The sequence below is a fragment of the Pelophylax lessonae genome, assembly GCF_965119305.1.
Source record: "Pelophylax lessonae genome assembly, chromosome: 4".
Taxonomy (NCBI): Eukaryota; Metazoa; Chordata; class Amphibia; order Anura; family Ranidae; genus Pelophylax; species Pelophylax lessonae.
The window spans coordinates 519,173,310-519,187,867 of record NC_138771.1 but is presented as its reverse complement, the minus strand read 5'-3'; the positions used below and the strand labels follow the sequence as shown (position 1 = coordinate 519,187,867).

Genomic DNA, 14,558 nt, shown 5'->3' with positions numbered 1-14,558 from the left:
ACTAACCTTTGCTTACTAAGAATTCCCCCTACAGGTGGCATTTTAATCCCCCTTTAGGTGCCCATTATACCCTTTACAAAAGATACAAAGTTAAAAAAAAATAATTATTCTAAGGAAATGTACCCTTTATTTCTACAGTACATCACCACCACTGCTGTACCTGTACAACTCTCGCTTACAATCTGTCCAGGTGGTGTGTCCTTCACATCATGGGCTCACAGAGGTAGGATGACTGAAGCTAGAAGTCATTCAGACCAGAGTAGAAGCCGCACTGTATCCTAGATCAGTAAATCTACAGGGTAGCCCAAGAGGAGGCGAGTATAGCAGTGAAAGCTGCTTTTATTTTACTTTATAAAAAGGTCTGGGCACAGTCTTGATGCCACCCCCAAAATTTCATGAATCACCCCTACAGCATCACCATCAGCAGCCACTATTGCAGCCTGAATTTAACATTTGTATGATAAAATTTTAAATGAATCAAAATGTATTGAGTGGTAGAATCATAGTTCAGCAGCAACATACAGTTGTTGGTCACTATTGATCAACCCAGAATGTGAAGGTGGTTTTTCTGTAACCTAGGCTTTCATTTTTTTCCCCCTTGTTCTGAGGTTTATGTGTGTTTGTGAGATTCTCACTGGTGGCACAGTATTTAAGGCAAATGATGTGATTAGAAATATTGCGGCATAGGTGCAGTGTACATGCAGAGAATAGGCTCATGTATTATCTATCTAACCATTACATTTATGACATGCCCATTCTAAAGTAGACATTGGGGTTGATTTACTAAAACTGGAGTGTGCAAAATCTGGTGCAGCTGTGCATACAATCCAATCAGCTTCCAAATTTTCTTTGTCAAAGCTTAATTGAACAAGCTTTTACCCTGTGAATGGTTTCTGTATAACATTACATCTTTCATTTTCTGATATTGTACAACAGCTTTTATTAGAACATAATATCCTGGGTTGGGGACTTCGACTCCAAGCACCAGTAAATTGAAACAATTGCCTAGAGCCGTCCTTGCCTGAGCAAAATAAAAAAGGAAATAAAAAAAGTTGATATTAGGCTTTAAAGTAGAACTCCAAACAGCTAATTTACATATATGTGGCCTGTTTTATCTAGTAGCACATCTGTATATTTGCCTGGAGTTCAGCTTTAGCAGCTGAAAATGTTTAAAAAAAATAGCATCCAAAATCCTTAGCACAACAGTCCGGTTCAAAAAATTCCCATTTCACGGTTCAGAATTAAACTATAGAGTCACTGAACACAGTCTGCTGCCTAGCAGTGTAAAAACAACAACATACATCAATACATTGCACTTAAATACCTAAAAGTTAACCAAAACTTCAATCATGATCCTAAATATCAGTGTGATGAGAGGTCTATGCACTGGCCTTGCAGAGGCCTCCCAAGAGCAGAAAAAGCATGAAAGAGAATCCATTTGAACAGATCCCAACGATTCGAAGATCAGCGATGTCAGATACATAAATGATACAGCTTGGAAAGGGGGTAGGCAAACACCCCATGGCAAATGGCCCTCAAGGATTAAAAGTGGGCAGGGGGTTGTGAGTAGAAATAAGCAATTTTATAACAGGCAAGTTTTACAAAAGTTAGCATTGCATCTGAATAAATGTAAGTCTTCTAGGCACAGCGAGTCATTGCAATAACAAATCAGTTCAAGTGAAAGAATTTTTAACACATAACGAGTGATAAAGTGCTGTTTGTAGTGTCTCTCGCTTTAAATCCCTTTTTTGTGGCTTACATTGCCAGGTGCCTTCTGTACGGTGAGTGTGACTTCACAGTACGAACACGAGTACAGAGACAAAGCACAAAAAATAAATGTAGATTGCAGGGCATTTTAGGAGGTTGAATCTGGAATTTCCATTTTTTTTTTTTTTTTTGATAATGAAGGTTTTTTCCCACAACACTTCAAAACCAGTGTGTGAAATAACAGTTACAAGCAATTGAAGATTGTTGTAGCATGTCTGTAAAGAAAAATCTTACAAAAATATAATTACTAAAACTGACAAACGTAATCCACAACGAACTCTTGTCCTCATTATCCCTGGTCTTTACTTGGCTCCCAAAGCAGGTTCTGATTGTCTCGTGTGGATGTAAACAGGTGTCAGTGGATGTAATTGTCACCCCGCCAGTCGGGACATGCGTCGGTTCCTCCAGGCTGGTCTCAGCTCCCGGACTAGGAGTGGAATGATGAATAGGAGGGTGAGTAAAGTCTGCAGGGATAGAAAGGCATAAGCTTAAGTTAGATTGCCAGTGGGTTGCCATATAGGCTGAACAAGAAAAGGAGGTATCTACAACAACTCTATAAATGTGCTGAAATGACAGTTGTCAGTATGCATTGGCAGCCTCTGCTTTGTCTGGGATCCGGATGTTAGTAAAAACAAACTTCAACCAAGACGACACTGCTATATTGGTCCCTTTCAGCAGGCTGCTTCTTCTGGATGCATCCCCCTGGCTCAATTTCCGAGCAGCTGTGTGCCAATCCTGTAGTCTCCCAGGAGATGTGATGTAAGGAGGCTGCTGGACTTGGGGGGGGGATCTGCAAATCTATTTATTTTTTAACATTTCCACCAATTCTGCCCCGGGGGGGAGGGGGTGGCTGGGTGTGTTAAATGGCACCAACTCCTTTTTGGGAGTTAGGCTCTGCTTATCAACTCATTAGAGACCAGCGACATCACTGAGAAAGGGGTCTATCCACTAACCAGGTACATCACTGAGAATAGAGCTTATTGTTTACTAGAGATCAGTGACATCACTGAGAATAGAGCCTATTGTTTACAAGAGATCAGTGACATCACTGAGCAAAGAGCCTATCCTTTACTAGAGACCAGTGATATCACTGAACATAGAGCCTATCCTTTACTAGAGACCAGTGATATCACTGAACATAGAGCCTATCCTTTACTAGAGACCAGTGATATCACTAAACATAGAGCCTATCCTTTACTAGAGACCAGTGATATCACTGAACATAGAGCCTATCCTTTACTAGAGACCAGTGATATCACTGAGCATAGAGCCTATCCTTTACTAGAGACCAGTGATATCACTGAGCATAGAGCCTATCCTTTACTAGAGACCAGTGATATCAATGAACATAGAGCCTATCCTTTACTAGAGACCAGTGATATCACTGAACATAGAGCCTATCCTTTACTAGAGACCAGTGATATCACTGCATAGAGCCTATCCTTTACTAGATATTGGTGACTTCGCTAAAATTGCAGCCTATCCATTCACAAGAGATGATAAACATGACTGGGGAGGTGGCAAGATGGCTTTCTTAGGCTGGCCATACATTATACAATTTTCTTACAATTCTCTGTGCAATGTTTTTGAAATTTACCTTCAACTATGTATTACAAAGGCCTGCCTAATTGGATACAAGTGAAAGTTTTGTTTAGCTTTGACCTCCTATTATAGGGTTTGTGGTAAATCTAACAAAGTTGTACAATAAAATTGAACATGTATGGCCAGCCTTAAATTGGAAAAATTAGTCTCTATCTCCATAAATAAATCTGATGATTGCTGGACTATTTGAACCTGGAAATGGGGAACTCGTCTAGATGTTGACAGATGTCTTGTCTTAAATCGTGACCACAAGACATTTAAATCTTTTAATGGACGAACCCCTCCAAAAAAAATTGCAAACACAGGATTATTAACTTTTATCTCTGAAGTTTCTACTAACCTTTGATTGGTCAAACTATAATTTTAATAAAACCTATTTTATATACCTCATATTGTATATTTAATCTCAACATGGAAAAATAAACTTCACATCACTCTCATTCAAACTTAGGGATTCTTGTTGATCTCTACATATCTGATTTGGTATCAATGACTAACAGGTTGCCAGGTATCTGTACTGAGAGTAAAAGATTCCACAACATTGGGAATACAGACTATCCTTCACTAGAGACTGGTAATATTGAGAATGTAGCCTATCCTCTCAGAGATCAGCAATATCACAGAGAATACAGCCAATCCATTGACTAGAAAGACCAATGGCATTACTGAGAATGCAGCCTATCCACTAGCTAAAGAGACCAGTGTCATCATTGCAGCCTATTCATTCAATAAAACCAGAGACATCACTGATAATGCAGCCTATCCATTCAATTTAGACAGGCCATACTGACACAGCAGACAAGCTGCAATCCCAAACACTGATCAGCATTTGTTCCAACTGTTTAGTCTAAAAGCTGTCTGCTTTCAATTTAACAGGGACACCATGACCCAATGTAGTGGAACAGTAAACAAACCTTTGTATATTTTGATCACAATCTGTTCTCAAAATGTTTACTTTGTGGTGCAGGTTATCTGCATATCACTTGGCTGCCTCATATGACTGGCATTCTGCTCCTCATACACAAAAACTCAAGGTAGCTTGCAAGCTCCAAAATGACCAAAACACTACAAATCCCTTCTGGATTGTAGGGTACGACGAGATATTTTAGATTCTCAACAGACAACAGGTCATAACCAGGACTAGGGAGAATCTGTTCATCACTACCAAGTGACCACAGAACTTGAAGGATAAGTTCACCTTTCATAATGTGTTACACCCACATTACCATGTAAGATGCAAAGAAAGCACTGGCCCCCGCGAAAACCGCCCCCCCTCCAATCCCTGCTGTGACAGCATCTTTCCCAGTGTTTGCTGCCAGAATTAAAAAAAGACGTGGCCGTGTGGAGCTCCACCCACCTGGCTGCGTCATTCTTTTACAGTCCTCTGTGCAAAACTACAAGGTCCGGAAGCTGATCACTGGTGCAATGCTTTACAGGCTCCCAAAACAAAAAAATAAATGCACTTTTTTTTTTTTTATCTGCAAAAAAATGTGCATTTATTATTTTTGTCAAAAGGTGAACTTATCCTTTACCACATGCACCAAAAGAATAAGCAGAAGAGCCTGCATTAAAACTAAAATCTAGACAAACAGCTAAAGACAGAAGAGTAGTTTTAACTGCAACATCGTTTTCTATCCATCAAGTCCTCAGATCAGCCAGGCTGAAGAAACTTCTCTCTACTTTTAAAGAATGAAGGAATACAGAAGTGTCTTCATATCAATCTTCTGACTAGATAGTAAACAGAAGATTGTTGAAGTTACTAGTTCCTTGTTAGCACTTCTGCAAGCAATACACCTTACTGGCTCCCAATCCTGCCCCATCCCCTTCCACTTGGAGCTCTGCTGTATAGGGGATTTAAAGAGGCTTGTACCAAGTGAAATTAAAGTAGATATCCTATGGCATTTATAGAAAAAAATCTAAAGTGGTATTACGAATTACAAAGCTGCATTAATTGGAGTTCCGTTTTACAGTCTGTTGCTGCTTTTTAGCATTTTACAGCAGTACAGATGGAATATACATAAGCCACTATGCTCTACTCTAGGAATTAAAAACATCGGAATGGCTAATTTCAACAAGGGAACATTGTGCTAAAAATGAAAAGTCCTTTCATTTCACCTCTATTCATGCTGGATATCAAATTATTAAGAGAGAAGACCTCTGGATCTCCATGTCCATGGGATTGCAGTTAGCCTCAAGGGCAGAGCTGGAAACCTTTGTCTGTACAATCATTCCTAATCGGTGTTCTCAGAGCATCACTTTTATCAGTGACCTATAAACATTACAGACAGATGAGGCAGCCCAAGGCAGGCAGGCTGTCACCTTTGTATATAGGTTTATTCTACATTTTTAAGTTTGACTAGCGTATACCTTTGAAAATTTTAGTTAACAGCCTTTTTTCTCTAGAAGAATGCTTTTGATCATTTAAAAAAACCAAATAACACATGTGGCCGATGACAGCACCTATGTCACTCAGTTGGCATCTTGGGACTCCTGTAAAGTAATATATGCCAGAGGCTAAGCAAGACACTGCAGGAAAAACGATCACAGAAATGGTGTTCTAAAAAAGAATAGAAGATCACTGTGTGCCCTAGCTAGATTTCAGAATATCACAAAAGACATTCACAGCTAGAAGGAAAGTTTACTGATAGGAGAGCGAAAGTTTTTTTTTCTTTTTTTAATGTAGGTTTTACTCTCTTCTAACTAATCCTTTTTCAGAAGGCACTGTCAACTGCCAAACTACAGCAGCTGGAACAGGCTTAAAAACAAGAAATAGAATGGGCCATGTGATCTCTGTACATGTCTACCATTGGCAGCTGGTACACACTAGTTTCAGCTTTATAAAAGCCAAACCTGAACTGCACGGTGTTCAGTAAGCTTTTCTTTTTATTTCCATATTCCAACCTGCTTAAGGGTTTTTTTTTTTTTTTAGGTTAAAACAAAATAATAAATAGATAAACAGGTAGATCCACCTGTCATAGGAGTACCAATGTTAAAACCCAAACTATCGTAAAAATAAAAATACAGAAACATTGCAAGTGTCATGCCTTTTATAAAACATTAACACCATATACAATGGTTTTAATGTTTTAATAAGTGTGCGATTGAGAAAAATAAACCTGCATACTCATCTAGATGGCTGCAACATCCCCCACTGGCTCGAAGACAGAGAACTGAGCAATCATATGACCACTGGCTCTCTGCTCTGCCTCTACAGCACTCACTTGAGCGCCAGGCTGTGGAGGGAGTAGGAGCTTCTGGCTCAGGCTTGTAGCACTGCACTGAGAGCAAGCTGCCAGTCAGGCAACTGGGCAGCTCCAAACATTATTATCAGGATCCCTGCAGAGCTTGGACTGGCTGTGTGATGTCAGCTGACAGTGGACTTTAGCCTGCCGTCGACTGGATCTGGGTCACAGGAATGCAGAAATAAATGCCCTCCTGTGACCCACAAAAGTAATATGGCCAAAAGAGCTATAGCCATACTTCTCTTTTAACACTTCATTTACAATGCATTTCTACCGCAAGGCATGTAAACTGTACCATTCGCTATCAGTGCAGACAGGATGGCTATTACAGGTACAGTAAGCATTTACAAAGCATCTGTAACGCTTTTAGCTAACTTCAAGCAATTTTTATGAAACCTTTAAACCTGTCCGATGCTTGACCAATTTGCGTATGCATGTTAAAAAGCCAATTTTAAAGTGGATCTGAACAGCAATATGAATGATGTTGCAGGGAACATCTAGAAATGTTAGTTGTGCTAAAACAGTACCCTGAAAAACATACCTTTTGTCTGGAATTCCTCCTGAAAAGTAGCAGTGCACTTCCTATTATATGAGCGTGCCTAGGCACTCCTGTGTCTTCAGCCTCGTAGTTGAATATCTGCACTGATCTAGACACTGCTGCCTCTGATTAGTCTCACGAAATTTGCTGTATGATTCAATGTCACATTTGTGCTGTTTGCTGTCCTTGCTGGGGACTCTGATGTGAGAATGTAAAGCCCTGTCTCTACTAAGATCGCAGCCTCTACAAAGAGTCAAAGTCAGTAACAGGTCGACCACAGGCAATACCAATGGCAGGTCTTTTGGAAGCTGAACCAAAACAGGCAGAAAAAGGGCCGCTTCAGTTCCTAAGGCCACTACATTACACCCAAAGGGGGTCACAGCAATAGTAAGACTGTGCTAATGTCTGATCAGTAAAAGCAAAAACAGATTTGGTGCATTGAAATATAATCTGCCCTACAGGATGGAGAGTAGTAAGTCTAAAGCTTAAATCAGTCAAGCCTTGAATAGTACTAATCGGTCTTATTGTCCCCAGCCCTTATGAGGTCTCACTGCATGTAAGGATGTACAGCACAGAGGAAAAAAAATAAAAAAAATTGCCTCCAGCCATTATTTCCAGTTGTCAGAATTCAGCCCTGCTGTGCACCAAACATTGGTGGGATGGGATCTTACCATGAGAATGAAGAAATAAAAGACCCACATCCAGCCCAGTCCTCCCTGGATCACCGACACCAGAACCTAGAAATGAGAGCAGAGTCAGACATGAGACCCACAGAGACTGACGATGTCTGTACGTGGTAAAATGTGTGCACATAAAACACTCCTGTGCTCCTCCAGATTAGGCAAATCTGGTATACTCAAGACGAAGGATTAAGTACCGTATATCTAAAGCTCGAACATTTTTGTTTGTTATTAGCATAGGGAAGGATTACAACCTTTATTCCTTGCTGCCTGCATTTGTAATAATAGCATAGGGAAGGGTTACAACCTTTATTCCTTGCTGTCAAATTGAGGAAATGTCCTCTCACTTCCTTCCCCTTAATATAAACAGAAACAAGAGGAAATCTATCCAAGTGAGAGAAATCCTCACTTAGAAGATTTAACCACATATGCACATTGCAGGATTCTTTATATTTCTGCTTTCATAACTCAAAATTTTAGATTTTCCCTCACATCAGTCCCAGTGACAGTATGACAGTAAAACTGCTTGCTAAGAGAAATAATCTGCCTACCCAAAGAAATCCCAGGTACACTACAAACCCACCCTACTACAATCATAACAATTTTCTTCAATAGATTAATGGAATACTAAGGCTGAAAATATTATAATTATGCAGCATTACATATGAAAGATTTACACACTATAAAGTCAGGTACTGATATTAGACGAGAAGGCCTGGCTTGCAGTCTCCGCTCGAATTCATCCCAAAGGAGTTCAATTGGGTTGAGGTCAGGACCATCAAGTTCCTCCACCCCAAACTCACTCATCCATGTATTTATGGACCTTGTTTGTGCACTGCTACGCAAACAGTTTGGAACAGGAAGGGGCCTTCCTCAAACTGTTCCCACAAAGTTGGGAGCATGAAATTGTCCAAAAATGTCTTGGTATGCTGACACCTTAAAAAGTTCCCTTCACTGGAACAAAGGGGCCAAGCGCAACCCCTGAAAATACAACCCCACACCTTAATCCCACCTTCCCCAAATGATTTGGACCAGTGTACAAAGCAATTTCCATAAAGACATGAATGAGCGAGTTTGGGGTGGAGGAACTTGACTAGCCTGCACCTCAACCCAAAATAACACCTTTGGGATGAATTAGAGCGGAGACTGCAAGTCTGGCCTTCTTGTCCAACATCAGTACCTGACCTCACAAATCCACTTCTGGAAGAATGGTCAAACTTTCCCATAGAAACACTCCTAAACCTTGTGGACAGCCTTCCTAGAAGAGGTGAAGCTGTTATAGCTGCAAAGGGTGGGCAACTCAATATTGAACCCTACGGACTAAGACTGGGATGCCATTAAAGTTCATGTGTGTGTAAAAAGGTGTAAAAAGGCAGGCGTCCCAATACTTTTGACAATATAATGTAGAAGTTGCTTTTTTTTTTTTAGCTTTACTTTGAGTTTGCCAATTTAGTGTCAGGAGGTCAGAGATCACTTGAAATCTGACAGCTATTACCATGCCCCCCCCAGCTTGAGTGCCTAAACAATGTCCAATAACAGAGGCTTATGGTAAACAAAAATCGAAAACTAAAAAAGGCACCGTTATGCCCCTTTCAAACATGCGGACCGTTGTTTTTCATCGATCTATTAACAGAAGAAAACGGATGATCAAGGCATCTCAATGGAAAACCTTATGTAAACAGATGATCATCCATTTACATCCGCTTCTGTCAACATCCATTTTTTGCAACGGATCAAAACCCAATCTTTCTTCCAATAAAAATGGGTCGGATAAAAAAAACGGATGTAAACCGCACGAACAGTACGTTTTTGCATGAAAGAATGGCTACGGGACTCAAAGTGGTTAAGGGCCCTAGCTGGCAGATGTAAAAAAACGGATGTAAAAACAAATGAAAAACTGATGACAAACTGATGTAAACTTCATACGTTTATGTGAAAAAAAAATTGACTGAAGTGATGAAACGAACGGTCCGCATGTGTGAAAGAGGCCCTATTCATCTCAGGTTATGTACTGTCAAGAGCTGGGAGACAGTTGGAGATCTCAATGAGTTTGGAAACAGCAACTGTCAAACTTTCAAAAGAATGTGAAGAAATTAACGCTTAATGGTGGCAGAAAACTGGTGCAAGAGATGTGTGCCACATTCAAAGAGAGCAAGAGAACCAGTTGAAGCCATTCTGCTCAATCCATGTCTGGACACAGCATAGAATACAGAGTAGATCACTACTATACAAGTAGAGGGCTTTCACCCCTTTGTTAATTAGACTCGGGGTCTGCTTCATTTTCTCAGTTTCAAACAGTCATGCTCTACTTCATGAATTTTTTATTTTTAAATTAGCAGTTAAGGAAGGTCAAAAAAAAATATTTTAAAACTTAATTTCTGTTACAATTTATTTGGCAATCAACACCTTCAATAGAATTTACAGCTGACAACTAAGGTTGTTCATGGGGGTACTAGATCCATTACACATCAAGATTCAGTGCCTACAACAATCACAAAGAACAGGTAAACGCAAATGTGTGTCTACATAGCACCTCTGCAATGGATTAGCACCCTTTTAGGACCACAAACCTTCGCTCAGTAAGTTCATACTCACTTGGCCCACAGCAGCTCCCATGCTTCCCGTTCCATCCACAATGCCGGTTACTGTGGCTAGGGCCTCACTGCTGCCTCTCACCATCTCCTGTCGGCCAAGGTCTGCAGAGATCGCGGAGCTGATCATATTTGAGGGACCACCAATGAAAAAGCCTAGAGGACAAAGATTCACAACTAATTATCATTACAGGAAACAATAAAAGTAATGCATACTATAATGGCAATTGTGGTAATAAATTAAAAGGGTTACTTTAAATCCCTATGTCAAAATAGAATAATGATATTTTCCATATTCGGATACCCAAAAGGTATTCATTTTATCCCTAGGCAAACTAATACAGTTCCGTATTCATTAATATATTATTAAATGTATTTTTTTAATGCAAGCAGTGAAAGTACCTGAATTTATTCTGCTATCAGTTTCTATCAGTACTTGTACAGCAGAGCTCAGACTGGAAGAGGAAGAAGCAGTACAAGGAGCCAATTTGTTTATGTGCTGAAAGGGACATGCTGAAAGAAGTGAGCAGTTGGATAGACAGAGGTGCTGCAACTCCTTCACTTTCTAGTCACAGGCTGGGGGCAGATCCCCAAACACCCTGGCTCACAGAAAGTGGGCTGTATGACGCTGACCATCATGCAACACAAAAGACTTATGACATCTAATGGTGAAAAAGTGCCAGAGACAGCTCCAGATTGAAATTAGTATTGCAGCAAAAGCTGCTTGTGGACTGAATTACTCACCAGCCCCTTATATCTCTGAAAGGCCACAGTGGCGTAGTTGGCCTTTTTCCAGCACAGCTAAAATCCATACTGGTTTACATTAAATTATGAGGAAACTCAGCAGGAAAGAAACCATAATTTAGCTTTGTAATGGATGTAATGGTTGGGCAGATCTGGCAACTGCTGATATGGATAATTTGCTACCAGAGTCCTTGAGATATAAAAAGAGCATTCTATTTAAGCGGACAGCAAGCATGTAACATTGAAATGTTAGTTTTTGGTTGAGCTGGTCTTTAAGAGGACTTACCAGTGATTGCCATTAAAAAAGCATTCAGGGGCTTGTTATTTGGGGAGCCTAGAGAGGGAAAAACAAAATAATTATAATTTATTCTAAAACGGTATTTAAATACACTTCCTTTTTTTTTTTTTTTTATAAAAGTAGAAAGTATAGTATACTATAGCTCTTTGAATGACACATTTAAAATAAAAGTAGAAAGTATAGTATACTATAGATGATCTTTGAATGACAGCTGCATTGTAGGTTATTTATCTGTATTGTTCAATTATTTAAAGCATATACAATCCCAGTAAGTAAAATTTCATATTAGCCTTAAAGGCTAACTCCACCATTTGCACCATGTTACACTCATGTTCACAGTGACCTGGCTACAAGTCCCATCTGCCACTGCGGCAAATTAACATTTAGTTGTCAATGGAACATGAGTGCGGTAAATCATCGCACTTATAGTACATCCTCCAGCTCTCCAACGGTCACTTTCACGTACCGCACTACAGTGAGATGGGAAATTGTAGCAGGGGACATGGGTATCAGCATGGTCACTGTTGATTGACAAGCCGTAGCTTGTCATTCAGCACCTTACCAAACCTAGACCCTCCCTCTTCTTTCTAAATTAACAGCACTGCCTTTGCGGCTGTGAGCTACACTGTTTGGGAGGGCGAGAGCATGAGACACAAGTGAAGTATTTGGCTCAGTGAGGAAAGGGGAAAGAAGTTTTTTTTGTTTACTTTATGAGGCTTGTGCATCCTATAATAACTGGGTTTTACTACTTGTTTAGACAGGCTTACAGGAGAGAGGCTTCAGCTGTATTTTAAAGTCCCACTCTGGGCTGCTGTTAAATTTGTGCAGTTAGGTAGCAAACACATATGAGGCAGTCTGAAAAACAAAGACTGCCATATTGATATTGCTGACAGAGCACTTTTCCTGCCGGAAGATCTGTAATTTTTTCCACTTCGTTATACAAGGTGACAGCTCTTTTCCTTCCGCAGTGAAAATTGCACAGCAGCGTTGTGACCATGTGGATAGGTTAGTGCAAGACAGACACATACCTTTAAATGGACTCGGGACAAAGGAAATCACAGCTAACAGTTTAAGCATTTACAGATTCATTTTTTTTATATTTGGGGAAAAAAAGGCTTAAAGTAGAACTATAGGTATTTTTTTTTAAATTTTGGATAGAGTAAGGGAGGGTCATAACCCCTTGTCAGATTATTTTTTGCCATGTGTGCCCCATTGGGGAGATTTCCTTCACTTCCTGTCCAAGAGCCAAAACAGGAACCTGAAAGGAAAACCTTGCAAATTAAAGGGAATCCCATGGGGACCCCCCAGGTCACCAGAACTAGTATCCCCATTGGAAGATTTCCCCTCTATTACTTTTCTGGGGACAACCCAAAATTTGGGATTTTCTCATACTTTCACTTTCAATGATAATAGTAAACAGGACAAATACAGAAGGTAAATCTCCCCAACGGGGGCACAGACAGCAATAAAAAACTAACAAGCTTTCTAATCCCTCTCCACTCTATCCAAAACTCCCCTAAAAAAAAAAAAAAAAAAAAAAAAAAAAAATGGGATTTTTGACTTACCGTAAAATCCATTTCTCTGATGTTTGACGGACACAGCTCCTGTCATTCTTGACCATTGGTTATACTGCCCCCTACAGGAGTAGGACACTAGGCAGAAAAAAAAAAAAAAACTTCTTGCTATGCCCATGGGAAGTCCCAGGGGGTATACCCCTTCTCCCCGCTATAGTCACTCAGTTTTGTTACAAGCAGTGTCCGGAGAATTATAACTCCGCAGAGGGGTGGGTGCTGTGTCTGTCAATGATCAGAGAAATGGATTTTACAGTAGATCAAAAATCCCATTTTCTCTTTCGCTCATTGATGGACACAGCCCCTGTCATTCTTGACCATTGGGATGTCCCAAAGCAGTGTTCAACATGAGGGATGGGAACAGCAAAAAATTCAAGGCTAAAAAAATTAGCCAACCAGGCAACAGGGGCTCAACCAAAACTGGAGCCCACCTGAAGAAAACAATACACCCTAAAAGAGGACCAGCCTGCAAAACCTTGAAGCCAAAGGAAGCATTCGCAGATGCCAAAACATCCACTTTAGAAAAGCGTGCACCGAAGACCGGGTGACTGCCTTGCAAATATGAAGAAAGAAAGAAAGATGTGTACAGCTGGAGGATAGAGTCCCACAGTAGTGCACATAGTGGTTAACAAAAGGCAAGAATAGAGGTGGCAATGATCAAAGTGCAATAATTTATTAGAATGCTAAAAATGTCACATTGAACATTGTATATAGCACAAGTGTGATACAAATTGATAATGCCCAACACCATACCGCACATCCATCATGTATTTACCACAAACTGGACAACACATTGGCTGACTTGCAAACCTGCATCAATGTTGCTTGATTATGGAAGGCCCAGGAGGCACTAAGCGCCCTAGTAGAGTGCGCCTTGACAGGGAAAGGAGGAAACTGACCCCTGAAGGAAAAGGCCTGAACCACCGTCTGGCTGATCCATCTGGAAATGGTTGCAGAGGAAGCGGACTACCCATTCCGAGGTCCATGAGCACAAAGAGTCTGACTTCCTGAAAGACTCCGTAGCTGCCAGGTACACCCTAATTGCCCGGACCACATCCAAGGCATGCAAGGCAATTTCCTTTGGATGTTTAGGCCTGGGACACAGGGAAGGCAACATCATGTCTTCATTCAAATGAAAGTCAGAGACCATCTTAGAGAGGAATGATGGACCAGGGCGAAGCACCACCTTATCCTTTTGAACCACCAGATAAGGTGAACCACAGGATAATGCTGCCAGTTCCGACACCCTGCGTGCAGAGGTGATAGCGCCAAAAAGGCCACCTTCTGGGACAGTGTAAGCATGGGAATCTCCTGAATCTTTTCAAAAGGGAGGCTTCGGTAGAGCTGAAAGCACCAAATTAGGATCCCAAGGAGACAACGGAGCCCGCACTGGAGGAACCAAATGTCGGACAGCCTGAAGAAAAGTATGCACCAGAGAGCGTGTTGCCAAAGGTGATTGGAAAAAGACCACCAATGCCGATACTGGGCCCTTGATGGTACTCAAGGCCAATTTCTGTTCAACCCC

At 40.7% G+C, this 14,558-nt stretch overlaps 1 protein-coding gene across 1 annotated transcript in view; it reads right to left on the bottom strand.

The window, feature by feature from the left end:
- Window positions 1-1,630: 1,630 nt before the first annotated feature.
- Window positions 1,631-14,558, bottom strand: part of SLC37A3 (solute carrier family 37 member 3) — a 68,831-nt gene continuing 55,903 nt past the window's right edge. Inside the window, exons 12-15 of the mRNA XM_082255073.1 lie at window positions 11,451-11,498; window positions 10,425-10,576; window positions 7,821-7,886; window positions 1,631-2,231 (exon numbers count right to left, since the gene is read on the bottom strand). Coding sequence (XP_082111199.1) covers window positions 2,139-2,231; window positions 7,821-7,886; window positions 10,425-10,576; window positions 11,451-11,498 — 359 coding nt within the window. The 3' untranslated portion in view covers window positions 1,631-2,138. The remainder of the gene's footprint in view (window positions 2,232-7,820; window positions 7,887-10,424; window positions 10,577-11,450; window positions 11,499-14,558) is intronic.